Source organism: Terrapene carolina, unplaced genomic scaffold (assembly GCF_002925995.2).
Source record: "Terrapene carolina triunguis isolate 2854851 unplaced genomic scaffold, T_m_triunguis-2.0 Scaffold836, whole genome shotgun sequence".
Classification (NCBI taxonomy): Eukaryota; Metazoa; Chordata; order Testudines; family Emydidae; genus Terrapene; species Terrapene triunguis.
The window spans coordinates 2052055-2078483 of record NW_020665187.1 but is presented as its reverse complement, the minus strand read 5'-3'; the positions used below and the strand labels follow the sequence as shown (position 1 = coordinate 2078483).

Here is a 26429-nt window from a genome sequence, read left to right as displayed (position 1 = left end):
ATATGGTATAAACTATTAACCTTAATGTTGTATTACATCAAAGTCAAAGCAAAATGAAACCAGTCAAAATATTCAGACCTTTTCCCATCAAAAGGTTAATCAATTGATGCATTCCAGCTAAAAGTTTCATCTTACACAAAACTATATATTTTTAGATGGAAAACTGTTGCCATGAAAACTTTGACCAGCTCTAACTATAGTATTTGCCTGTAATAGAGCAATTACTTCCAGAAACCTATACAGATTCCCCAGAGTATAAGGGATGTAACTTATTATACTGACAACTACCAAGCATTCAGAAATCATGAGTCAGCCCCCCCCCCCCCCAAAATTGCACTAAAACTTTGTTGGGTCATATTTTGTCTCTTTTGAGCCTTTAAGATTCATGTTTTCCAGCTCTTCTCCATAACCATGAAACCTAGAAACTTCTCCCCGCTCTCACCCTCCACCCCCACACATATAATCACATGACTTTAGGACCTGGGGCTTTAAATAAAAACAAAAAAACCCCAAATAACACATGACAGATAAAATCACTGGAGTTGGCAATGATACTGTACTGAAACATCATTGGGCTAATTGTCTAAATGTTTATCTTTTTGTGCCTAGTGAGTCAATTTTGGCTTCTATGACTAGACTTGGAGGCTGCTCCACCCTGTCAGGCTGCTCACATCTCTCCTTTAAAATTTTCCTGTGCTGTGAGATCTACAGAATTCTTTTGACAATGGTGAGGTAGCTGGGTGTGCTGAGACTGCTTCTTCTTACTCTAATCGCAATTGTCTCACTGTTACCTTGTGCTTACCCTGTCTTGTCACATATTGGTATCCTAAGCTCCTGGGACTCTATTCATTGTGCATAGTGCCTAACACAATGGGGCCCCAATCCTTGACTGGGGCCTATGGGTGCTACTGCAGTACAAATCTTTAAAAATAATAATGAGGTGGAGCACTCTTAAGAGCAGCGTGCTTTCTGTGCTTCAGGGAGAGGCATGTCAAACTGCTGGGCAGGGCTGCATATGTCATCTTGCCAATGTTGAGTAGATAAATTTGTTTTTTGAGCCCTGACTTTTTCTGTAAACTCTCTGGATCAGAGATTAGAACTCTGTTCGAATCCAACTTCAGTTCCCGATTCCTGACCAAAGAATATCCAGAACTGAAAGCAACTACAAAACCTCTGAAACGATTATGGAGGAAGCAGCTTTGTGTGCTTTGGAGTGGATTGATTTTTTTTTTTTTTAAAAAGCAAAAAGGAAACCATGATTTAAGCTGTTCTTTTTAGCTATTCTGAAAGAAATGTTGATACTCATTGGTTGGTAACTTAATTAAAATCTTGGTTTGCAACTAAATAAGCCTTTTACGATAAACTTGGTACTCTTGCTAATCAGGAGGATATGCTAGATCTATGTACATTATTTAACTTCTGTATCTTAACATAATCTGAATTTTTATTAGAAAATGGTGAATGATGCATTTCTTATTTTCTAGAGTTATTCATGATTTGTGACAAATTCTATATGGATAGAAATTAGAATTTAAAATTGTATTTTTATTATTACATATCCAGCACATTAAGTTAGTTTTATGTAAATGGAAAAATTATATATCCAGCACAAGAGGAAATATTTAACTGATTTAATAAACAAAGGAAGTCTCTGCAGTTAATGAACTGAACTGGTTTGTTTCTGGTCACCATGTCCTTCAGGATTTTAGAGCTAGTAAATCTCATCCTCTCTCTCCTAGTTTTTTTTATTTTATTTTATTCATAGATTGCAAAAGGAAAACAAGCTATTCTGCTTTTTCAAATCCCAGTTGGTTTCTCAACTTTGAGTGAGTGAATTAATCATTGAACTGATCTAGTTGAGAAAATATTTTCTTTATTTCAGTTCATTCTACATCTGTAGATGAGGCTACTGCTGTCAAAAGCTGGTTTCGCACTTCAACAAACTCTGGTTTCAGGTGCTTAGCCAATGATTGCCTCCAGTTCCATGGCTTGACTTTCTCTGAAACTTTGGCAGCGAACATGTACTGCTTAATATTATGTATTTAATTTAAACAATTTTAGTAGATTTGAGTAACCTTAGGCTTTAACATAGATTGGCCTAATTTCCAATTTAATGTTAAATAGGTTTGTGTGTGTGTGTGTTTTAAGAAATAGGTATTTAATTTAAATAAAATAAAAATTAGACTTTATTTTAATATTTTTGATTTTTAAATTGTGGCTTTTTATCCACCCTGTGCTCTTAAGAGGAGGATTCTCTTTAGCCCATGTAGAGCCAGATTTATAGTTCATTATAATATCAAGAACGTGATAAACATGTTCTTGTCTTTGACAAATACATACTTTTCCTTCACACATTTTAAGGCCAGAAGGGACCCTGATCTAATCTGACCACCTGCATATCACAGGCCATTGAATTTAACTCAGCAATTCTTGCATCAAAGGCTTTTCATCTGGCCAGCATACTGAAGTGGCTCAGTTAACCAGTCCTAGGGAAAAGTCCTAGGGAAATGCACTCCATGATCTTCACAGTGGTTGTGTAAAGTGGTGCTTCCATGCGAACAATAAATTAACAATATATTACAGTTGCTTTCAGAACTTGCTGATCATGTAAGTGAACACCTGATAGTCCAATGATTCTCTGCAAACCTAGCTTGACAGTGACTTGGAGGGCTCAAAAGAAGGGGGTTCAGAGAGCGAGCATTGGCAGAACATCTAGACACCGCTTCTCTTATTGGAGTCTATCAATAAGTTAAGAAAGTAATCCAGATACAGAAGATACAAGAGAACACTGTTTATTCTACTGAAAGAAGATCAGGAGCCCCATAGTACAGGCTGTTTCCATTCTGGAGGGACTTTTAGTTAGACGTCCAGGAGTTGGATCAAGGGAGGGTGGCACGTTAGTTGAGACTGAAGACAAGATAAAGGAAGAATGTGGTAACAAGGAATAGTAATAAGGTGTAAAGAGAATTGCCTGTGTGTGTGAAGCTAGTCAACCTATACCTCTCTTATAAGATGGAAAATCAGACAGAAGAAAGGGGCTAACGATGGACTGTAGCTGGCTAAGTGAGCAAAAGCTGAAAGGACGCTACTAAAAAAAAAGGAAGAGGGGAAAATCCTGCTAGCCTAGTTGCTATAATTATGGCCACAGGAAAAGCTAATTTGATAAATAAGCAGATTAAAAAAAAAAAAAAAACTTTGGAGAATGGCTGAAAAGTGATATATTGACACTATTAACATAATCACATTCCTAAATAGCTTTTTGTTTGGTTTTTTTTAATGGTTACTGTTGCCCAATAACTCTCAATGCAAATCTAGTGTCAAAGGGAAACTTTCTCCAACTTGCAAATTCAAATAGAATTCTGCAACTTGCTTTTAGGGGACTTCAGGATAAAAAGATTTAGTTAGTGCGAGTCAGGAATCAGAGTACCTGTGTTCCAGCATGACCTTGTCATTATGCCCAAGCACTAATTGGAAAGCCTGTATACCTGGCTTCTTTCCACTCCTTTAAAGGAACAACATTTGGGATTTTGGAACCATTAGAGATGTGAAATGTTTGTTGCTACCTAATCCTTGTCACGTGAGTTCTAACAAAGATACTTGGATACTATGCAGAATCTAAAACCTTAAAATGATAAGCAAGTTTTATTAAGTTTATATGCTTTACCTCTACATTAAACACCCATCAACTGCTCTTCTCAGTTTCAGGCCCTTCATAGCCCAAGGTGCTGGTCTCTTCCCCACAATGGCAGGGACCCTGTTTGCCCCCCAGTACCCCATTCTTCCCCTACATAAGAACAGCTATACTGGGTCAGACCATAGATCAGTGGGTCTCAAACTTTTTTTTACTGGCGACCCTTTTCACACAGCAAGCCTCTGAGTGCGACCCCCTCCCCCCCCTCCAGTAAACTAAACACACTTTTTAATACTGTATATTTAACACCATTATAAATGCTGGAGGCAAGTGGGGTTTAGGGTGGAGGTTGACGGCTCGCGAACCCCCCCCCCCACCCATGTAATAACTTCACGACCCCCAGTTTGAGAACCCCTGCCATAGATCCATCTAGCCTAGGATTGCCAACCCTCCAGGAATTAAAGATTGGCATGTGATGAAGCCTCCAGGAATATGTTCACCAAAAACAGTCGGATTCTGTCCCTGGATACCTAGAACATTCCTTAAAAGTTTGGAATTGTTTGGATGTGGCACTCAAAAGTTAGAAATGCCATTGAGTTCAGTGTAAGACCTCGCTTCACTTGACCAAGTTTCCTCTTTTTTTAAAGATTTAATACCAGGATATGGCTTTTCAATGGCCTGGGTCTAACTGTATTAGCTAACAGCTTTCTGGCTTTGTAGAAGTCCATAATCAAATTGAGTGTATTGATGGGCTTGTTCCACTGTAAAATCTTTGTATGGCCTCTCTAAAGGCTATGATGCAATCCAGTTCCTCAGAGGTAACAAAGTAATCGTTCCTTTTTTATATTAGGATGTTGCATCTTTTGACCTCTTAAACCAGTGGTTCGCAGACTTTTGTACTGGTGATCCCTTTCACATAGAAAGTGTCTGAGCGTGATCCCTCCTTATAAATTTAAAAACACTTTTTTAAAATATATTTAACACCATTATAAATGCTGGAGGCAAAGCGGGGTTTGGAGTGGAGGCTGACTGCTTGCGACCCCCCCCCCCATGTAAGAACCTCATGACCCCCTGGGGGGTCCCGACCCCCAGTTTGAGAAACCCTGCTCTAAACCAAAATAATACTTTGTTCTTTCTTTCTTTCTTTTTTTCCCAACTTTCAGATGCAATGGAAATTATTTTTCCATTACCAGACGGCATTGAGCTTACTCAAAGCCCAAGTCTAGCACATCTGAGAATCCCCCTGTGAATGTTGTAGCCCAGTGACAGAGTCCTCTGCCTTGCAAAACTGCACTGGAAACGCTTCGGGATTGTCATCTTTCTGAAGTAGGAATTGTACCTTTGTATTTGTTTAGCATCTAGCACAAGGGATCCCCTGATCCTGATAAGGGTCTCTGGAAGCTCCAGTAAAATCAATAGCCAGTAAAATTAATGGAGGGAACAGTTCTGCATTGGCCGGGAGTAACTAGCTGCCAACCTGCATCTCAGAGTCACTGTGCTACAATGTTGCAATGTGGCCTAGACAGGGCCGGCTCCAGGCACCAGCAAAGGAAGCAGGTGCTTGGGGCGGCCAATGGAAAGGGGCGGCACGTCCGGCTCTTCGGTGGCAATTCGGCGGCGGGTCCCTCAGTCCCTCTCAGAGCGAAGGAACCGCCGCCGAAGAACAAAGCGGCGCGGTAGAGCTGCCGTCGATCGCGGCTTTTCTTTTTTCTTTTCTTTTTTTTTTTTTTTCCCCCGCTTCACCAGCTTTTTTTGACGCCCCAAGCGGAGCCGGCCCTGGGCCTAGATGTAGAAGCAAGGCCTACTTGAACAGCATGGAAAATAACCGCTCCCCAGTTAGAACTGCAACAGGGGTTAAGGAAGATTCTGTATAGGGAAGCAGATGCTTAAGGAAGTGGTACATCTGCTGTAGTGTTTGAATCCTAGATGCAGCGTATTGGCATACCTGAAAAACTATCTAAAAGCAATTACTATAATGTGGATGTTCCCATGCCCAGGAAATAAGACTCTATGCCTCACCTCCATATTGCTGTGTAATTTTTTGTTTGTTTCATACAGAAGTGGAGGAGCTAGTTGAAAGTCAGAGGGATTTTCGAAGACTACAGGCCTAAGGGTCAGAGTATTAAAGGTAGTGAGACGCATCTCCATACCTTTAAAACTCTGACCCTTAAGTGACTTAAGTTCTTGGGAAAATTTTACACTGTGTCTCTTGTCCCCAGCCAGCTTATCCAGGCTTTCATATTAAATAGCTGCATGTTGGGTACCAAGCTACTATGAATCCAGTATCAATGCTTTGTATATAAGGGAGGCCATCACACATCTGTTCAATAACTCTCATGAAAGACAGCTGAATAATAGGGCTCCCTGAAGCTGCAGGAGGAACAACTTAATTATATATTTTTTTTCCAGAGAGGGGCTGCACCCTGTCATAACTAGATCCATAAATTTATGGATAACCAGATTTGTACTGAAAAAGCCTCTTGAATTTTAAATGCCATGCCAAAGTTTCTTATGTTAATGCAGGGAGGAACGTTGCATTTTTTAACGTGTCAGTGTTGTGAAACAAATCTGTGAACCATAAAGCTAATAGAATATATGACCACTTACTTTACATGAATAAGTCTCTTTAATGATGAGTTTTTGAGTGGTATAGCTGTAGCTGTGTATTTTATTAAGTATAGTAATCACAGTCGTTTTCCTGATATCTATACCAACTGAAGGAGGTCATGAAACAGGGAAACCTCGGTATTGTAAATTAATTAACACTAGTGGCTCCACATATGACCTTTCACGTATGACCCTCTTGTTGAAAAGCCCTCTTTCTGTGTTACATAACCTAGCTTGCAGTATAAACTCAACTGCTAGGTTTTGCTCTTGTCTTAACTCCTGTTTTTTGTCCTTACACGGGGGGTCCCCCTTGGGTATAACTCACTCAAGACTTAATTCTCCTTGTAGCCTTCAGGCTCGAGAGGTCTAATTCTTGATGCATTAGAAGACATTCCGAGGGGCAGCATAGTTCAGTGGATAGGGCATAGGACAGGGATGCCGAAGACCTGGGTTCTAGTCACATTACTACTGACCTGCTGTGTGACCTCAGGTCAGTCACTTCTCCTCTGTACCCTCTCCAACCTTTGTTCTGTCTAATTAGATTGCAAGTTCTTTAGGCCTGGGATTCTCTTACTATATTTATACAGTGCTTAGCCCAGTGAGGCCCTGACACTACTGTAGGCCTCTGGCCACTCTGCAATCTCACGACTACTATTATTACTTATAATATATCCTAGATTATTAGTCTTATTGCTTACACTAGACACTTTCACATACTCTGCTCTCTAGGCTCTGAGACATTACTATACACCGCATCCAAATGAGACTTGACCACATGTAAATGCATATTCCAATGGATATAAAAATTTACATGGGGGTGGGAAGTATTGAGATGAATGCATTTGTGAAATTTAATAAATTACTACAAACCAATCAATGATGGGAAAGTCTGATGAGATGAATGATGAGAGTAGAGGAAAGTGATCAGGAACAGTCAGCATGGATTCACCAAGGGGAAGTCGTGCCTGACTAACCTAATTGCCTTCTATGATGAGATAACTGGCTCTGTGGATGAGGGGAAAGCAGTGGATGTGTTATTCCTTGACTTTAGCAAAGTTTTTGATACAGTCTCCCACAGTATTCTTGCCAGCAAGTTAAAGTAGTATGGGCTGGATGAATGGCCTATAAGGTGGATAGAAAGCTGGCTAGATCGTCGGGCTCAACAAGTAGTGATCAATGGCTCCATGTCTAGTGGGCAGCCGGTATCAAGTGGAGTGCCCCAAGGGTTGGTCCTGGGGCCGGTTTTGTTCAATATCTTCATTAATGATCTAGAGGATGGTGTGGACTGCACCCTCATCAAGTTTGCAGATGGCACGAAACTGGGAGGAGTGGTAGATATGCTGGAGGGTAGGGGTAGGATACAGAGGGACCTAGACAAATTAGAGGATTGGGCTAAAAGAAATCTGATGAGGTTCGACAAGGACAAGTGCAGAGTTCTGCACTTAGGACGGAAGAATCCCATGCACTGCTACAGACTAGGGACTGAATGGCTAGGCAGCAGTTCTGCAGAAAAGGACCTAGGGGTTACAGTGGACGAGAAGCTGGATATGAGTCAACAGTGTGCCCTTGTTGCCAAGAAGGCTAATGGCATTTTGGGCTGTATAAGTAGGGGCATTGCCAGCAGATCGAGGGACGTGATCATTCCCCTCTATTCGACATTGGTGAGGCCTCATCTGGAGTACTGTGTCCAGTTTTGGGCCCCACACTACAAGAAGGATGTGGAAAAATTGGAAAGAGTCCAACAGAGGGCAACAAAAATGATTAGGGGTCTGGAGCACATGACTTATGAGGAGAGGCTGAGGGAACTGGAATTGTTTAGTCTGCAGAACAGAAGAATGAGGGGGGATTTGATAGCTGCTTTCAACTACCTGAAAGGGGGTTCCAAAAAGGATGGATCTAGACTGTTCTCAGTGGTAGCAGATGACAGAACAAGGAGTAATGGTCTCATGTTGCAGTGGGGGAGGTTTAGGTTGGATATTAGGAAAAACTTTTTCACTAGGAGGGTGGTGAAGCACTGGAATGGATTACCTAGGGAGGTGGTAGAATCTCCTTCCTTAGAGGTTTTTAAGGTCAGGCATGACAAAGCCCTGGCTGGGATGATTTAGTTGGGAATTGGTCCTACTTTGAGCAGGGGGTTGGACTAGATGACCTCCTGAGGTCCCTTCCAACCCTGATATTCTAGGATTCTATGTATTCATTCCATTGCACCTTTCTTAATAGGTTGAGGTTTGATCACTGGCCTTTACTAGCATGAATTCCTGGCTTTTGTTTTTGCCTAAGCCATAACATTTATAGCTGCTTGTTTATTTAATATCATAACTAGTGAAGCAGTTTAATCAATTACTGAACAAGCCAATCCTATACTGTGATGGTGATACAGCAATTGCTATGCAGACAATGAATTTAGAGCAGGGGTGGGCAAACTTATTGGCCTGAGGGCCACATCGGCATTCCGAAACTGTATGGAGGGCTGGGTAGGGAAGGCTGTGCCTCCCCAAACAGCCTGGCCCCCACCCCCTGACTGCCTCCCTCAGAATCCCTGACCCATCCACCCCTCTCTCCCCCACTCCTTGTCCCCTGACCGCCCCGTCCCGGGACCCCACCCCCTATCCAACCCCCCCCCCCCGCTCCCTGTCCCCTGACTGCCTCTCGTAGCTGCGCTGCCCAGCAGGAGCTCGCAGCCCTGCCGCACAGAGCACTGGCGGCATGGCGAGCTGAGGCAGCAGGGGAGGGGGACAGCAGGGGAGGGGCCGGGGGCTAGCCTCCCTGGCCAGGAGCTCAAGGGCCGGGCAGGACGGTCCCAGGCCGTAGTTTGCCCACCTCTGAATTAGAGTGACTAAGTTTCTTTAGCAAGAACGATCATCCAGTGAAGACATCTCCTTCATTCTGCCAAGACTTCCTCATGCTTGTGTCTGTCTTGCAGTTCTAGGGAACTAAGCATGGGGTATAGCCATAGAAATTGTAACCTCTTGAGAAGCCAGTATATACACCATAGTTAAGTGCTAGAGCCTGAAAGAAATATAAAGCTTTATAACAGTTAAAAAGTTCAGTGATGTTGCATGAAGAAAAATGTTTGACATCCGGAAAATAGTGCCTACTACAGAACCCAAGGGAATCAGTTCTAATCACAGTAGCTAGAAATAAGACTCAAGTAGATCAATCCAGTTAATCCTCTGTCAGTGCAATATTTATACACTTCTCCAGTCTAGGTGTAAATGACCCAAGAGATGGAAATTTCTACCGCTTTCCATGGGAGACTATTTTGTAACTGAATTGATCTCACTAAATTTAGGCTGAATATAACATGGGGTGAGAGATTGAGTATCCTATTGACCCTTTCGTTGGGGAAGATTGTGGGCCTGTTTGTCCATTGCCCTATACTTTTGGTAGTCCCCTACACCAGTGCAGAGTGGATATAAAATGCTATGAAACCGTAATTGTTTTTATCCCTGTTTCATAGCATTTCATACCCGCATTGCACATGCTTTTCCCTGGTATAAACGACTGCCCATGACACAGGACAATGACAAATCAGACTCTCTGTCCATCTTACAAATATTTCTTTAAATTGATTCCAGACTTTTAGTGAAATGAGAATTCATCAACTACCCATTTCCCCCCAAGTTTCAAGCCAGCCTGCCTACCAAGCCCTGTCAATTTCGAACCTATGAGGTTGGTACCCATCTGCTTAAACAGATATCAGTGCTGAATGTCTGAATTAGATGCTCCTAGCACTATTCCATTGCTCTCTGTATGTCCATTGGTTGGCCTCTACTATTGGTGATCCTTTTATTGATCATGTATTTCAGTGCTGGAAGGATTTCCCAACATCATCAGCATTAATCCAGCACAGCTTTGTTTCTCTTCCCATGTCTCTAAAGGTTGTCTATTAGATTGCTATGGAATTTTTGCTTATTGTAGGTTTTTTCCATGTTCTCCTTTTTACCTTTTATGTCTACTTCTTGTTTTGGAAGTCAGGATGCAGAAAGCCATTTCTCTTGCCTCACAGATTGAGAAACATGGTTATATTCACTTAGAACCACTGGAAAGAAGAGGCAACTTCTGCCCTTTGTTTTTGATTGTTTGTTTGCCCATGCTTCATGGCTCTGTATCTTCTCACTCTAATCTTCTAACTCTAAGCCTGTTCCACACTTAGCTGGACTCTTAAGATTAATGGGTCCATGCATGTTTCTTTTCAATAACGCCACTGTGTGGTGGTTTATTTTATTTTTTTTCTGCCGTCCTGCATCATTCACATCTGTCTCAGTGATGTCCCTCCTGATGGTGCCTTTGTGATTTAATTCCACTTCCCTTTCTGCAACTTCATCTGAACCTTTGCACTTCCTCCTTCAGAATGGAAAACCCTCTCCACTTTGTGCTTATAGACCTATCTACACACTAGAGTGCCTCATGTTCTCCTTGTTTGTCACTCACTTAGGCTTACTGAGCCACAGCAGTTAAATCTGGCCCAGTCCCTGTCTGTCTCTGCCACCCCCACACATAAACTTCCGAACAGACTAGTGAACATGTGGTTTACCAGCCAGCACTTTGCCTTCTGTCACTCACCCTTGGAAACATAGAATCTGTTCTTGGACAGACACATTTAAGGTGGAGTTAAGGTTGAAGTTGGGGAGTGCATCTCTGACCTGATCCTGAGGGGATCCCCCTTTGTCCTCTTCCCCCTCTCCCCCCCCCCCCATTTACATCATTACTTTTTAAAAGCAGTCTTCTGAAACTTCCCCAGTGCTTCAAGACTTACTGAAAATCAGCATTAATGGTCCAGCGAGCTCCTCAGCCAACTTTTTAAAATTTTTGGCTGCAAATTATCTGGACCTGCTAATATAAAAATGTCTTACTTTAGTAGCTTTTATTTAACAACCTCCTGAGGTATTAGTGGATAATATTGGTCATCATGATAGTTGGTGTTCTCTTCGCACCAGCAGCAGGGCCGCCCAGAGGATTCAGGGGGCCTGGGGCAAAGCAATTTCGGGGGCCCCTTCCATAAAAAAAAGTTGCAATACTATAGAATACTATATTCTGGGGGGGGGGCCTGGGGCAAACTGCCCCACTTGTTGTCCCCCCCGGGTGGCCCTGACCAGCAGCACTAACCACTGAAGTTTTTGTAGGCATCATGGCAAAGGAAAGTGGTGTGTGGGTGTTTTGTTTTGTTTTGTTTTTTTTTTGAGACGGGATCTGAAAGTGGATAATGAGGTAGGTTTGCAGAGACCCTTGATCTCCAAGTCCTAAGCTAGTTCCCTAACATCTCTCTCTCCTTTTGGAGAAGCGTAGGGCTGACATGGATTCTTTGTTCCAAATTTTGCAGGTCCATATCTGGGGTTTAGTTAATCCTGCCTTTAATCTCACCCGGTGATGCTAATAGTAGAACGTGGCTTTTAACCATCCTGCAGAGGGGTCAACTCTAAAATTGTTCTGTCAGACCCTTCCACTAATGATGAATGTGATCGGGTTTTTTGCATGTCAAACATGCCTTCAGTCACTCCTATGTAAGAAGGATCACACAGTCACAAAAAAGAAGAACATAAGAATGGCCCTACTAGGTCAGACCAAAGGTTTGTCTAGCCCAGTATCCTGTCTTCCAACATTGGCCAGGTGCCCCAGAGGGAATGAACAGAACAGGTAATCATCAAGTGATCCATCCCCTGTCGCTCATTCCCAGCTTCTGGCAAACAGAGGCTAGGGACACCATTCCTGCCCATCCTGGCTAATAGCCATTGATGGACCTATCCTCCATGAATGTATCTAGTTCTTTTTTTAACCCTGTTATGGTCTTGGCCTTCACAACATCCTCTGGCAAGGAGTTCCACAGGTTGACTGTGTGTTGTGTGAAGAAGTACTTCCTTTTATTTGTTTTAAACCTGCTGCCTATTAATTTCATTGGGTGACCCTTAGTTCTTGTGTTATGAGAAATGGTAATTGAATATAGTATATTAATGTTTAAAAGAACGTGCAGTATCATTCATGCTATGCAGATTATTTCCCCCCATCTATTTAATGTTTTACTATAGGGGCTTCCTTACTATAATTGCTTCCTCTGCATATTGTCTGGTAGTGTCCCAGTGCAGTGTTCTAATTGTTAATTATATTCTTAACCAGCTCAGTGTGGCTATGGCAGTTTTGTTTTTCCATTCTTAGTCAACCTTACAGTGGAAGGAAATTTTAAGGTTAGGATGATGACCTAACTTTTCAAAGACTTGACTTCAGTTTGCTCTATTGGAATAGGACTTACTGAACTTTACCCTTGGTATAGCACAGACTGTGTTTTTTTTGTTTTGTTTTTTAAGCCTCTACTTAGACTCCACCAGGACAAAAAATAGGTCAGCTCCTACATACAGATGTGAAACTAGTTTGACCTTTTTTCCAAATCAGAGGTGCATGACCAGGGACAACAGTTTTAAGACAAACAACTTGGGCTCTTTCAAGAGTTGAAGAATAAATGTCAGCTTGACGAATCAGCCACCTTTAATGGCGGTGGGTGGAAGCTCCTGCAGATCTGTCAGTTTCATTCTAGTATTGAGTAACATATTCCAGGAATTCCAACATGAAATTGTGCTAAACGGCCTAGTAATTCCCATGGTGATTGCATCTGACATTCATTAGGAGAGCAGAATAATTAATTGTGTAATTTTAATGACAAACCACCTTTGCTTTTCATTAAAAGTTAAGTAAGCTAATAGCAGGAAGAGCAAGCTACAGGGATAAAGCATATACAGTGTAATTACAAGACTCAGTAATGCAGGGGTGGCCAATCTGAGCCTGAGAAGGAGCCCAAATTTACCAATCTACATTTCCAAAGAGCCACAGTAATACGTCAGCAGCCCCCACGTCAGCACCCACCCTCCGCTCCCAGAGCCTCCCAGTCCTGTCGATCAGCGCCTCCCCTCCCTCCCTGTGCCTCCCGATCAGCTGTTTTGTGGCATGCAGGAGGCTGGGGGTGGGGAGGGGAGGAGCGAGAGCATGATGGGCTCAGGGGAGGGGTCGGGAAGGGGTATAGTGGGGGCAGGGCCTGTGGCAGAGCCAGGGTTTGAGCAGTGAGTAACCCCCGGCACATTGGAAAGTTGACGCCTGCAGCTCCAGACTTGGAGTCGGTGCCTATACAAGGAGCTGCATATTGACTTCTGAAGAGCCGCATGTGGCTCTGGAGCCACAGGTTGGCCACCCCTGCAATAATGCCACCTCACCAGTATGAGCAGGGAAATGTAGCCCTGACCAACATTCTCTTCCATTCTGCCTAAATTTCACAGGCATATAGGGTGACCAGGCGTCTCGATTTTATCGGGACTGTCCCGATATTTGCTTCTTTGTCCCGCGTCCCGACCAATGTTTGGTCGGGACACTGGACAAACAAGAAATTTTGCCCTCCGGGAGGGACTCTCACGCCCTCGCCCCAGCTCCGCCCCCTCCTTCCCCCATTGGCTCCCTCCCCAAATCCCCGTCCTGGCCCCGCCTCTTCCCCAACCACGCAGCATTCCTCCTCCCTCCCAGGCTTGCAGCTGCATGGCGGCGCAAGCCTGGAGGGAGGGGGTGGCGGCGGTGCCTGGATCCTGGAGCTGGTGAGTCAGCTCCGGCACCCAGGCACTGGGCGGGCAAAGGGGGGCTGGCAAGGGAGGGAGACGGGGGTCTCAGCTCTGAGCCCCCCGCCGTGCCAGAGGGCTCCTGCCCGGGCCGCTGCACACGGGGGCCGTGAGCGCAGCTTGGAGGCAGTGCGGTGGGTCCGGGCGGGGGCAGCACGGAGCGGGCAGGGGCCGGGTGGGCGGCGCGGGGGCCGAATCCCCGCTGCTGCCGGGGAGCCCCGCGCCTCTCCCTCCCGCTTGCAGTTGCAGCTCCTTCCTGGCGGGATGCGCCCCTCGGGCACATGTGGCGCGCGTCCAGCGGCTCCTTCCCAGCGGGAGGGAGACTAGGCGCGGGGGACGCGTGCCGCATGTGGCCCGCGCCGCCCACCTGGCCCCTGCCGGCTCTGCGCTGCCCCCGCCCGGACCCACCACGCGCCGCATATGCCCGTGGCGGGCCGGGAGGCTCCGGGGGAGGACAGCGCGCGCGGCCAGGGCCTGCTAATGCCCCCGGCCCCTTTGAAACTCCTTCCCCCCCCCCCACTTCCCGATATTTTATAGCACTGATCTGGTCACCCTACAGGCATAGCAGGAGCTAGAGAGCTGAGAACTGGAGTGCTCTTCTCTGCTTGGTGCGGGTGTACTGGCCAGAGTCTTATCCGAGCAAGGAGCAGAGTGTCAGTACTTCAGGGTTAGCATTGACTGGACCATCTAGGCACAGAATATACCTGCAGAGGAAGTAGAAGTTTGCTGGTACCCCATGTGGGGAAGAGACAGTGGTCCTTCTCTTTTCCATCCATCCCACTCAGCCCTTTCTCCCAGCAGAGGAGAAGAGAGGATGGCACTGTGCTGCTTTCCATTTCTGAAGGTATCTGCCAATTAGACCTTGGTGCCCAGGTACCAGAGTGATTAGAGATGGCAGTATTATTCCTTCCCGGAACTTAACACTTGCAGGTGCCAGATGTTTATAAATGTTAATCTGGCTTTATGTAGATATCAACAAAGCATGCTTTCTAGGTCTTCATCCGATATTGTTTTAAGGGGTGCGGGACACTTTGTTCTAATATTGAACTCCCGTTTCCCTAAGGGACAATGTCCCACTCAGCCAGGGAAGCCACCTTCATTTTGGAAAAATTTTGGGTGCATTGTAATGTCCTATCCACATCCCTAGCACTTAGATAACATACAGAGGTGCTGGGGCAACCTAGTTCCATCAGAGTAGCTAGGGCACTAGTGCATAGCAGTGACTAATTCTGATGGATGTTTTGTGTAGAGCTGGGGGAGAAAAGGAAGCTGCTGCTTTGCAGGGAGGGAGGGAGGTTGGCAGAAAGATTGAGGTTGGGAGGATGCTGCTTTTGGTGTCTGAGTAACCTGGTTAGTGAAACCTGCAGGTTACAATTTATGTAATGCCCCTGCTGATCAGGCAAACGCGCACAAAGGGTGGAAAATCTGCATCTTGAACCTTGGCAGCTATTTGAGAAATCCACAGCCTAGATTATGGCAAGAATTAAAGCAGAGCAAAAGTTAGTTTTGATTCCAGCTGGGATGTTCCTCTGTTAGGTTTGGGATTCTAACGCTAAAACTAATCATTTGAAAAACCTCTGTTTTTAAAATACAAACATGGCGAGGGAGCCCAAATAAGGGGAATCTGCCCATGTTTCACAGTCTGCCATATGGCCTGTGGATTCAGAGTTGATATGCTGTATTAATGGAGAGCTAAAATGCAGAGATTGTCTCTGTTTTCAGTATGTTCCTGTATTTCCCCCCCGTCATCCATTCCAGGAATGCCCAGTCAGGTCTTGAGTCTCTACTGTCACCTGTTGCTGGGTAGGGACCCTTATCCCACTTCCTTCTGACTGGAGCTTTTAAGGCTGCGCAGCCCCTGCTGTGCACTGTCATGGGCTGTGCTTTCTCTCCAAGGACAATGACAATGTTTTTGTTTGTTTTCACCAGTGACCACGGAGCTCTTTCTGAGCAGAGTACATTTATTTTTAGGACAAAAAAGCATATGGCGAAAGCATATAAAAGCAATAAAAGTTCCTACACACTGACTAAACATGCCAGAATTCACTCATCTTCCCACACGATGAGTCTGACAGGCCAACATTCCTTCCAACCCTTCAGCAAGGGTTGGGGCTTTTCCTGGGACAGAAAGTTCTGTCCATTTGCTAAATCAAAAGGAAGACCACAAGTCCATTTAATTTCATCCTGTTCTACCAAAAGTCCTTTCTTTGTTTCCTATCTTTGGAAAACCCAGCTTTTCCCCCTCTGTGAAAACTACCCTGTGGGGTGGAACTTCTCTGGAATTGTTTGATCTCTGGGTAATTACCTCCTGCTGTTTCTAGTTCCTGTAGGAGATGTGGTTCCCCCGCCCCCATAACCCCTCACTATGGAGTAAAACATAATAATATGTAAACCATTCATAAATGTAATACCGTGGTCCCACAAAATATTGTCACAGGGACACAGTGATTACTCCAAACAAAGAATACCATCAGTGGGCAGTGGAGTCATTCTAAGGGTGGCCCTCCTCCTAGCCATGTGATGTCTCTGGCAAAATACATAAGACGGGGAGCAGCTGGCAGATCTTGGTATTTGTATGAGAGAGATATACAAAATCCTAAGGATGGAGCAGATGCAAAGAAGAGAGAGCAAGAAAGAGGGTCTGATTCTCCATTACCCTGCCCCATGTACATCACTTACACCAGGGCAAAATGGGTGTAAAAAACGCTAAATCAGAGTAGCAGTGTATCTCAATGACTCCACAAGGTACAGGGCAATGGACACTCTCTGGCCCAACGACTTTCTTTACCTATTGTAGTGCTTTTCCTACTGAAGGATCTCAAAGCACTTTATTTACAAAGTCAGCAACTACAAAACACAAGTATCCCTTAATCCAATCCCTAAATTCCAACTTCCTCCTAAAGGAGAGTTTAGCAGTTGTTTTAAAAGTAGATGGGGCATCACACAGCAGTTCAACACAGGAAGTGAAGAAAAATCCTTTAGACCATCCAACACTGTGTGAATTGAGTGAGTCAGAAGAGCGCTGAAGTGTTGCCATGATAACAATGCTAATATCCAGAGTCTTGGTTCCCTCCTGCCCCCCCCCCAAAAGTCAGGGGACCTTTTATTGACAGTAAGTAGCCAGGACCTCCAGTTTGATATTGTTTAAAACACAGCAGCATCCCGGGTGAAGTGGTGTTACTGTCTCAGGGGAGGGAGAGTGCCACCTATGGAATTGCCAACACCATTGTCTGCAGAATCTGTGTCCTATAGAGTTCTTCTATCCACATGCTACCCCAACCCAGTCCTGCTTAACATTTGAGATCTGACAGGATCACCTCACAAATTTAATTCTTATTTAAATCTTTGGGATACCAAATAGTCTTGCAAATCTATATAATGAATTTGCCTAATCTCTGCCCAGACTCGCCCTGTGCCCCAGGGTTCTTTGAAAGCTGCCGAGGTACAGCATGTTTCACAGCAGAGCAGAAGCTGCTGTTGGACCTAGAGGAACATAATATGGAGGGGAAAATGGTCATTTAAAAACTGGTTTGTAATAGAGTTGCAGTCCAGACTCCATTTGTGACCGGGCCCCATTATGATGTGTACGTGCTATAGAAACACAAGAGACAGACCATATCCTAGAGCAATTACAATCTGAAGTACGATCAAATACAGCAAGTGGCTTTAAATTAAAAAAAAAAAAAAGGAACCGGGAAAGGAGGATGAATGTAACCGTAGTAGGAACATCCATTTATATAGCCTAGCTGTGTGATGGGTTAGAGATTTTCTTGTTCTTAAAAAAGGTATAGGCCTAGATATAAAAAGTCCCCATTGACCATCTACCCAGCCATTATTAGGTGAGTTAACCATATGGTAGAGATTAGTCTTGAGGGGAGACTTCAAGGAGGGCAGGGTAGTGGTTTGATGGACTAATGTCCTAGCAATACCTTTTCCCTCTAACTTTTAAATGTGTAACATCTTGTAAACTTGATTTTTCATTCTTGTACATTTGCATGGTTTTCACTTTCATAATGGTCCAGTATATCTTTATTGACCTAAGATGGTATTTCCTATGGAATTTGGGTACCTAACTCCTTTTGCCTCTTTAAAAAATACACTAAAATCTTAGGTTTGGGGGATGCTAGGTAAGAGAGGTGCAGTAATTGACACCAAATGTTAAGATTGGTAGACAGAGATCTCTAGCAGAGTGTGTCAAACCTATCCCAAAATATTTCAGATTATCCTCTATTCTCTATATGTTGGTAAATGGGAAGCAGATCTTTATAGGTGGAATTTTTTAACTGAAATAATATAAATATTGGACTGTCTCAGTCTTGAGTCTTTTTTTTTAATCAAAAGTTTAAACTCTCTTAGCAAAATTCTATTCTACTCTTTCTGAGAAAAGGATTAATAGAAAGTATTAAGTCAAAGTAATTTCAGTTTAATAAAAGTATTCTAGAACTTTTCATTTGGCCTTTTGATCTAGCAGCTGCATAAATAGTGACAAGGCTTCATATCTCAGCCTTCAAAATGGGAAACTGACAGTGGTGAATCACTGCAGAAAATGGGGAAAGAGAAGTTAGTGTGGTATCTCTATTGCATAGAACAGAAACTAGGTAGATGAGGTAATATCTTTTATTTTTTTTATATTTTTATTGTTAACCAACTTTGTTGGTGGAAGATAAAGCTTTTGAGCTACACAGAGTTCTTCAGGTCTGGGGAAGGAAGCAGAGTAGCTGCATAGATTAGTCACAGTTCCAATGTAATTGCACCAAAGCAAAAAAAGTAACCCGTTCAATTATTTCTGGGATCTGAGCATGCACATATTAATCCACTGTTGTCCTGTAATCATGCCAACAGGGTAGCCAGAAAAAGAAATAAGATCCCCATTCCACAAGGTAGTTAAACATGCATCTTAACTTTCAGCATTTAAATGATCCCACTGACTTCATGCGTATATGCTTTGTTGAATCAAGGCCAAAGCTGGGAAAAGCCATTCAGCACCAATTAACTCCATCCCACACAAGCCTGCCAGTGCCTCAGTGTTAAGGACTTGATGAGTTGAATTGTGAAACTTACGTTTATAGAAAAATGTTATCAAGATTAAAGAAACTAGTTGTGCGTCATTCTCATCCTTTGTTCTTCTTCCTGTGTCTTTGAGCACTGCATGGATTGTCCCCTAGCATTGCTCTAATTCTCCTAGCAATGTGCTTGGTCTGGGCATCCGGAGGGCAGTATGCCCTCCTATTAGCAATATCTCTTAATGTGTCTATAGGAGGCGGGGTTATGAGAACCTCTGTGCCATGGAAAGCTGAACATGGCATTTGGTGCTGCAAGAATCTTTTTGGGTGGGGTGGGTTATTTTGAGAACACCACACCCAGGTAATGAATATTGCTTACGTCAATAGATCAGAGTTAAAGGCAGGAGTAAATTCCCAGAATTCAAGCAGAATCTGAGATTATCCATTTGACTTGCCTGACCATCATTAATGTTTTGAGCAATTACATTGTCAAACATTTTTTGACCACAGATTGTTCCATGTCACAACTTCAGAACTGTTGGGGAGTATACCAGGACGGTGTGACGCATGTTCTGGATGCCGGTAAAGTAGTTTTGTTTTTGTTTTTTCTCTCTTACAGAAGGAATATCTGTCTGTAGTGGGATGCCTATTGCTTGCTTCTGCAGTATGTCAGGAAAGAGGGAGAATTTGTGAGTTTCTAAAATAGCTGGAAGTGAATTCTGTAATTTTTGGCTGGGGTTTCTGTAGGACTATAAGGGAGTTCAGCAGTCAGGTCCCAATGAATTTCAAGGGAGTTAGGCACCCCAAATCAGTTAAAACTCAATGACACCTTTGCAAATCCTAGCCCTTGAATGCACTTTCTTTGTGTGTTTACTCTGGAAAACATCCACTGTGTTAAGGGGTAAAACTTTCAAGAGTGTCTAAACTTCTTGGGTACGCAAATCCAGTTTTCAAAAGTGACATAGGATATGTCTATACTTAAAATGCTATAGTGGCACAGCTGCAGCAATTCAGTGTAGACCCTTGCTACAGCAGCAGGAGTAAGTAAGTTTGAGAAATCTTAGTTTGAGTAAGTTTGAAAAATTGGGTCAGGGGGTGGGGGTAATAGGCACCTAATGTAAGAAAAAGCTCCAAATAGCAGGACTGTCCCTATAAAATCGGAACATCTGGTCACCCTAGAAGGGGTTCTCCCATCTGTATAGTTAATCCACCTTGGTAGTTAATCCACCAGCAGTAGCTACATTGACAGAAGAAGTCATCTGTTGGTTTAGTGGTATCTGTATTGGGGGTGATAGTAACTCAGCCAGAGATCTATTATAGGAGTGGGTGGGCTAGGTTCTGTGGCCTGTGATGTGCAGGAGGTCAGACTAGATGATCACGATGGTCCCTTTTGGCCTGAATCTATGAGATGGAATACCTACACTGATAGAACCCGTAGGTAATGTTCTCACTGAAGCGCTACAGCAGAGCAGCTGTAGCCAGGGCCGGCTCCAGGGTTTTGGCCGCCCCAAGCAGCCAAAACCACAAAAAAAAAAAGCCGCGATCGCGATCTAAAAAAAGACGCGATTGCGATCTGCAGCGGCAATTCGGCGGGAGGTCTTTTACTCCCAGGCGGAGTGAGGGACCGTCCGCCGAATTGCCGCCGAATACCTGGAACTGCCGCCCCTGTCCAGAACGGCCGCCCCAAGCACCTGCTTGAGAAGCTGGTGCCTGGAGCCGGCCCTGGCTGTAGCGTGTCAAGTGTAGACAAGCTCTTCGTCTAAAGACTCTCAGAATTTCAATGGGACTCTAGGTTCTTGAGTGCCTATGTCACTTTTGAAAATAAGACTGAGGATCCTAAGTCACTTGGGCTAGATGTTTAAAGGTAACACCCAATGGGTGTTAGGCATACTTCTGAAAATCCCACTAGCTGCCTAAATACCCTTTTAGAAATCTGGCCCTCAGGCACTTTTGAAAATCTTACTCAAGGGTTTGCTTTTCTGTGCATTGATTTTCAAACAGCCTGTACAGTGCAATTTTCCAATCACTTTATGGATTAGCTCTCTATTAGCAGGAAACATTGGTTCACTTCTTTTAAAGTGGATTTAAATCAAAATGTACAAACTGCTGAGTTTATTTAAAAAAAAAAAAAAAAAAAAGCAAAGGCCAGTAATACTGTACTGAATGACTTTTTATTGCTCATGTGATTATTGAATCTGGGGCCTTGGTTGTTGATTAATCGCTGCCTGAAGAGAGCAGTATACAGGACAATTCCAGTACTCACTGAAAAAGCCTTTCAAAAAGTGGAGTAGATATTTTGATCACTTGAAAGGTATAATATTATTCCTTATGGCAGTGGTGGGCAGCTAATGAGCCTGATTAGATCAGTACAAGTAGGCATTTAGATTAATAGACACTTGTCTTCTATTGAATACAGACTCTCTATTTAAGTAGTTTGAATGTTAGGTATAAACCGAGGACTTTGGCCCTGGTTCTCATGTACATCAAGGCAGCTCTACACAGTTCTTTAAGGCCACTTGACGCTGCCAGAGCCAGATAAAGCTGCCTTCAACTGAGAATCAGACCGTATGATTCCCTCATGGCTGCTAAATTAACATGAGTTACTGAGCAAACCTTAACACAAGAGTAAGTTACATTCAAGGCTATTTACAGAGAGTCCGTATTAAATAGAGCACAAGTGTGTTACTGTCGCATGTTCCAATCCTGTCTGAGGCATACTTTTACTGAATTTCCCTAATGCATTTAAATACTAAATTTACTTAATCCGATGTTAAGAATAGTATTTTCAACACTGAAAAGACAGAGCATGCAAGTTAGAAATCCTATAGTAACATGCCTGTATTGCACATGTCATCTGTTAATTATGCTATTGAAATGTGTATCCTAACAAAAATACTTTGTTTCTATTTGGGGATCTTAAGTTTGTAAATTGATTTTTTTAAATTAAGCCTCTCAATCCCTCAGAGAGCTAATACCACTTTACAGATGGGGAAACTGAGGCACAGGTGACGAGACTTTCTCAAAATTGCACAGTGAATCATTGGCAGAACTAGGAATGGAACCCAATCCCCTCTAAAAATGTAACCTCAAAACTCCACGAGCCAGCTCAGCTCCCACTTTACTTATTCAGGTACCTAATCAGATTCTGATAAATTCTCACCTCCCAGCCAAATGCTGTTTGCTCCCCTGGAAAACAATGGGAGCTTCTGGGTGCTGAGCACTTCTGAAAATCTGGTGCAATGTGGGAATTAACATTTGCAGAGTAACAATAACACTTGCATATTCTGATTCTTGAGAGGTTTTTAAAAATAAAAACTTAGTTCAGTAACTTGCTACCATATAATCTTCCTGTGGTTTTCAAGCTTGGATGTTGGGTCAGGGTAGATGAGAGCAGAAGACTAAACTGCTGGTCTTTCTACTGATTTCACTGTCTGGTTCCACAGTTCGAAAGTCTACAAAGAGATGAACTCCACAATCAAAAAGCAGCTCAAAACCACATCTATGTAACTGACAAGCACTGATTTTATCTAATTGGTGCTCTCTATAAAAAGTCCAAACTTAGCAGATATGTTAACTGTGTGTATCAAGCAAAATGTTCAGTTGCATATAGTTTTATTTCCTCCCACTCCGTATTAGTCCAAAGACTGTTATCCAGCAAGGCCTGGACGCCACGGGAAGTTCAAACTTTTAGCCATTTTTGAGTTATCAAATTTCAAAAAAAGGATCTTCAGTTGTCTAAGTGGGAAACTTTAGACACAGTTATGAGCATGCTGTTATATTGTAATAATGAGGTTATAATAGGCATCTACATATACGCTTAATTCTAGTGTTCGCTGCCACAGACAACATAATATAGTATGTGCTATTTCTAAATTTCGTTTTGTGAAGCACCAACTCTTTCCTCTTCGTCCCTCTTTAAAAACAAACTACCAGCCAAACATACAAACAAACAAAAACCCCATTATTAAGAACCAAGACATAAAAAAAACCCTGCTCACTTGACTGGCAGTGTGACTTGTGTTTGCGATTTTACTCATCTCCTCGTAAAGGTGGCACGATCTACTTGGGTCACTTCCTTTTTCTGCAGAAGGGAAATTTTACTTGTTTCTGGTGAGCTGCATGTTTTCCAGTTGGTATAAATGATGAAAGCTTAATGCTCAATTCTTTCTGAAAGGATCATGAAAGGGTAGGGACAAAAGATCCTGACTTCAGATTGGGATATAGCCATGCACATACATTCCCCAGATCTTAATAAAAGACTGCTTCAAGGTGCATGTGGTCAAATTGGGAGGGTGGGTGGAGTGGAGATTAGCAATGCAATTGCTGGGTAGATGAGCAAAATTTCCATGTGTTCATTTTTTGATTCCATCACATTCCTGTACATGTTCCTTGTACTATACAGAGGCAACACAGAAGTACTTTTGCCAGTGAGTCAGCAGAAACCCAGTGCCTCCATCTTCAATTTGCTTAACAAGTCTCTGTAATGAAGAGCTCTCTAACCTTCTTGCTTTTTCTCAGTCTCAGAGATGGAGTCGATGGCAGCAAGAACACTTCTTCCTGACCCAGCCAATGAATTTGATAGGAACGTTCCACGTATCTGTGGTGTCTGTGGAGACAAAGCTACTGGCTTTCATTTCAATGCCATGACGTGTGAAGGCTGCAAAGGATTTTTTAGGTAAGTGATGTTTTTGAGAGTGAAAACTAATTAGAAACCAGCCTTCCTTTTTAAAATCACGAACTCTGACTAGTTAGGAAGATTGAGCAAAGGGGAGGCAACTCTGCTTTTTGGCTCCTAGTTAGAAATATCAGCATCTCTGCAAAATTGAACGTCATGTACGTTTGAGAGAACTTGTCTGATGTGTGCACTGATCTAAACTTTTGTGCTGATGCACAGCCTGGATATGTGTGGAGGGGACCTTGTATTATATGAGCATAGGGAGTTGTACGAGTGAGAGAACTGTAAAGGCAAATGCCTCTCACACCCTACACCAAGACTTGGGAAAACTTACTGGCCACTTGCTAAACCTACACAATAGCTGCAGTTTTAAAAAGAGAAACACACACACGTACGTACATACGTATTGTTGCTCTATGGAGCCCTTGAGACTTTTCTCTATTGGAAATATCTATGCAATACTGTTTGTCTACATAATGTAGCAGTCACATGGATATTGAACTCTGTATAAAAATTTTAAAAAACTTGCTGCCCAGATTCTCTTTGCACAGCTCCGGCAGTGTCAAGGAGCTTTACAGTAGGCATAACCTATATTTAGACCCATTTTGAGGCCTGTTACATTGCCAAAATGGTGTAAATGAGAATTGGGCCCACTAAGTTTCCCTTGCATTGGTACATTTCCTTTCACTCATGTTGTTGTTCCTCTCCTATTCATATTGGCTCCTTCCCCCCCTCCTGCCACCTTTCAATGCCTAGTACTACCTCTATACATAGGGGCACACATATAATAAGCCCCTTCTATAACTGGAGAACATCGGTTAGAAGGTTCCACCAGGGAGCAAACTCTCCTCCTTGGCATTCACTTAGGGCATAGGTCTTAAAAGGGATTTAAATGATGCATAAGCTTTGTACTGCCCCTTCGTTAAGGGCAATTTTTCCTCTGGGAGCTGCAGGGGCAGCTCTGAATGAACTTGGAGGGTTCCAGACAATAGGAACGTCTGTATTCCAATTATCCCCCTCACCCAGCAATTATATGCAATGAAGCTGTTGTATCTCTTACAGAATATTTCTGTACTGACAACACTAGAAGATTTGCATGGGAACTTTATATAATGACTAAGAGCTGGTGTAATTAAATAAGATAATAGCTACTATGTGACTAATTAGGGCAAAACTCACTTAAGCATTTAGCATTGTAATTAGAAGATAGTAGCAGGTGGCGGTAGTAGAATTAGCTGCATTGTAGAATTAAAGTAAACAAAGTTGGGATGGTCAACTTCATAACCACAATTGGAGCTGAGGTTTTAAAAACCTTAATTTCTGTTGCTATAGGAGCCAAGTAGTCACAGGAATTACTGGACTAGATGTTTTGCATACCACAGCCTTGCTGATTGTTTTCCAGTTGGGTTACACAGCAGCTTGGCTAACTAGAACAACAACATTTCCTCAATTACTGTGGCTAAATGAGTAACTCTCCTTTCAGGTGCTCACTTCCACGCACATGTTTAGCGTCATCAGCTAGTCAGGCACATGCAGTCTGGATGATGCATACCAAGAATTTTGTCATGGTGACACAGAGAAGGGAATAAATGGCCAGTTTTCCTTCTCCCTTTGTTTCTTATCCATGAGTGCTTCCCTTTTTGTTTAGAGGGTATACACACCTTCTGAGACTCTGGTATTGTGGCTTGGCCTACATACACCCTTTTTTGTATAGATTAAACTATTTTGGTCAGGAGGGTGATGTTTGGTTTTTGTTTTTTTGTTTTTTTTAAACGCTGATATGATTAAAGCTGCACAACCCCCTAGTGTGGTCTCAGTTATACTGGTATTAAGATAGGCTATATAAACACCTTTTTATACTGGTTTAACTGCATCCACTCTAGAGGATTGATCTGTTAGCTATATCTGTTTTCTAAATAATACAGTTAAAGCAGTACAAACACTGTGCCTACACCTGCTCGGTTATTCTTAAGCAGTCTCCATGGGCTCTTATAAAGACTTTAACATTTGTATCTTTTAACTTAAGGACTTGCTTCTTCTCTTCCTTTTTAAAGCTCCCTTTTTCCCAAACATAATATTAACCATGGTAGTTCTTTGTACCTTTCCTCTTCTCCGCCCCCAGGATGTTCTGCTTTGATCCTGGTTTACAGAGGTTTCGATTTTTTTTCTTTTTTTCCCCAAATGTATTGAATTTTTTTAACTGCATATTTATGATTCAAGTTTCCCAGGGCCATTCCACCCAAAGTAAAAGCTCATCACTATAAAACACTTCCACAGGTGACAATCTCTTGCGTCCTGCCCTTTATATAGCCCTAAACCCCACCACGGTTTCCGGTTTTCCATGTTGGCATGTTAACCTCCAGTGCAACAATTTGCCAAACGCTGCAGACAAGAGTAGCTCACTTTATTGATCTCGTGTGTGTGTGTGTGTGTGTGTGTGTGTGTGTGTGTGTGTTGACTTATCCTGAAACACTACCTTGTTCCTCTGCATTTTAGACCTGTTGATTTTAATACTTAAGGTCCTGTTCTGAGGTGTCTTACATCACCAGGACTGGCTACGCTGGGTGTGAAGGAAGTAGTTATAGTGAAATCTGTTGGGGGGGTAAAAAACAACTAGTTCAAGACTTCAGGGCAGAGCCAGTCCCACTCTGACCTGCCTCCCCTGGCCCACATGAGCAGCTTGTTCACCCTCCACCCCTGCTGGGTCCTGCACCTGCCTCTTATGGAGAAATAGCAGTCAAGCAGCTGCTAAAGGATGCAGCAATGGCCAGGGGCAAGGTACTCCTGCAGGGAATCCAAACCGGCTACCTGCCAGCTGAGTGCTCATTGGAGAGGAGTGCAAGAGTTGCCACGTACTGGATGAAGGAGCCCAGGGATTTTGTGTAACAGAATAGCTTGTACTGCCAACAAATGGCGGTAGT

At 43.2% G+C, this 26429-nt stretch overlaps 1 protein-coding gene across 2 annotated transcripts in view; it reads left to right on the top strand.

The window, feature by feature from the left end:
* The window catches only part of VDR (vitamin D receptor), a 100368-nt gene that overhangs the window by 24037 nt on the left and 49902 nt on the right, over positions 1 to 26429 (top strand). For both annotated transcript variants that reach the window (XM_026660753.2, XM_026660752.2), the window contains exons 2-3: positions 19344 to 19415; positions 23352 to 23508. In XM_026660753.2, coding sequence (XP_026516538.1) covers positions 19352 to 19415; positions 23352 to 23508 — 221 coding nt within the window. In that variant the 5' untranslated portion in view covers positions 19344 to 19351. The remainder of the gene's footprint in view (positions 1 to 19343; positions 19416 to 23351; positions 23509 to 26429) is intronic.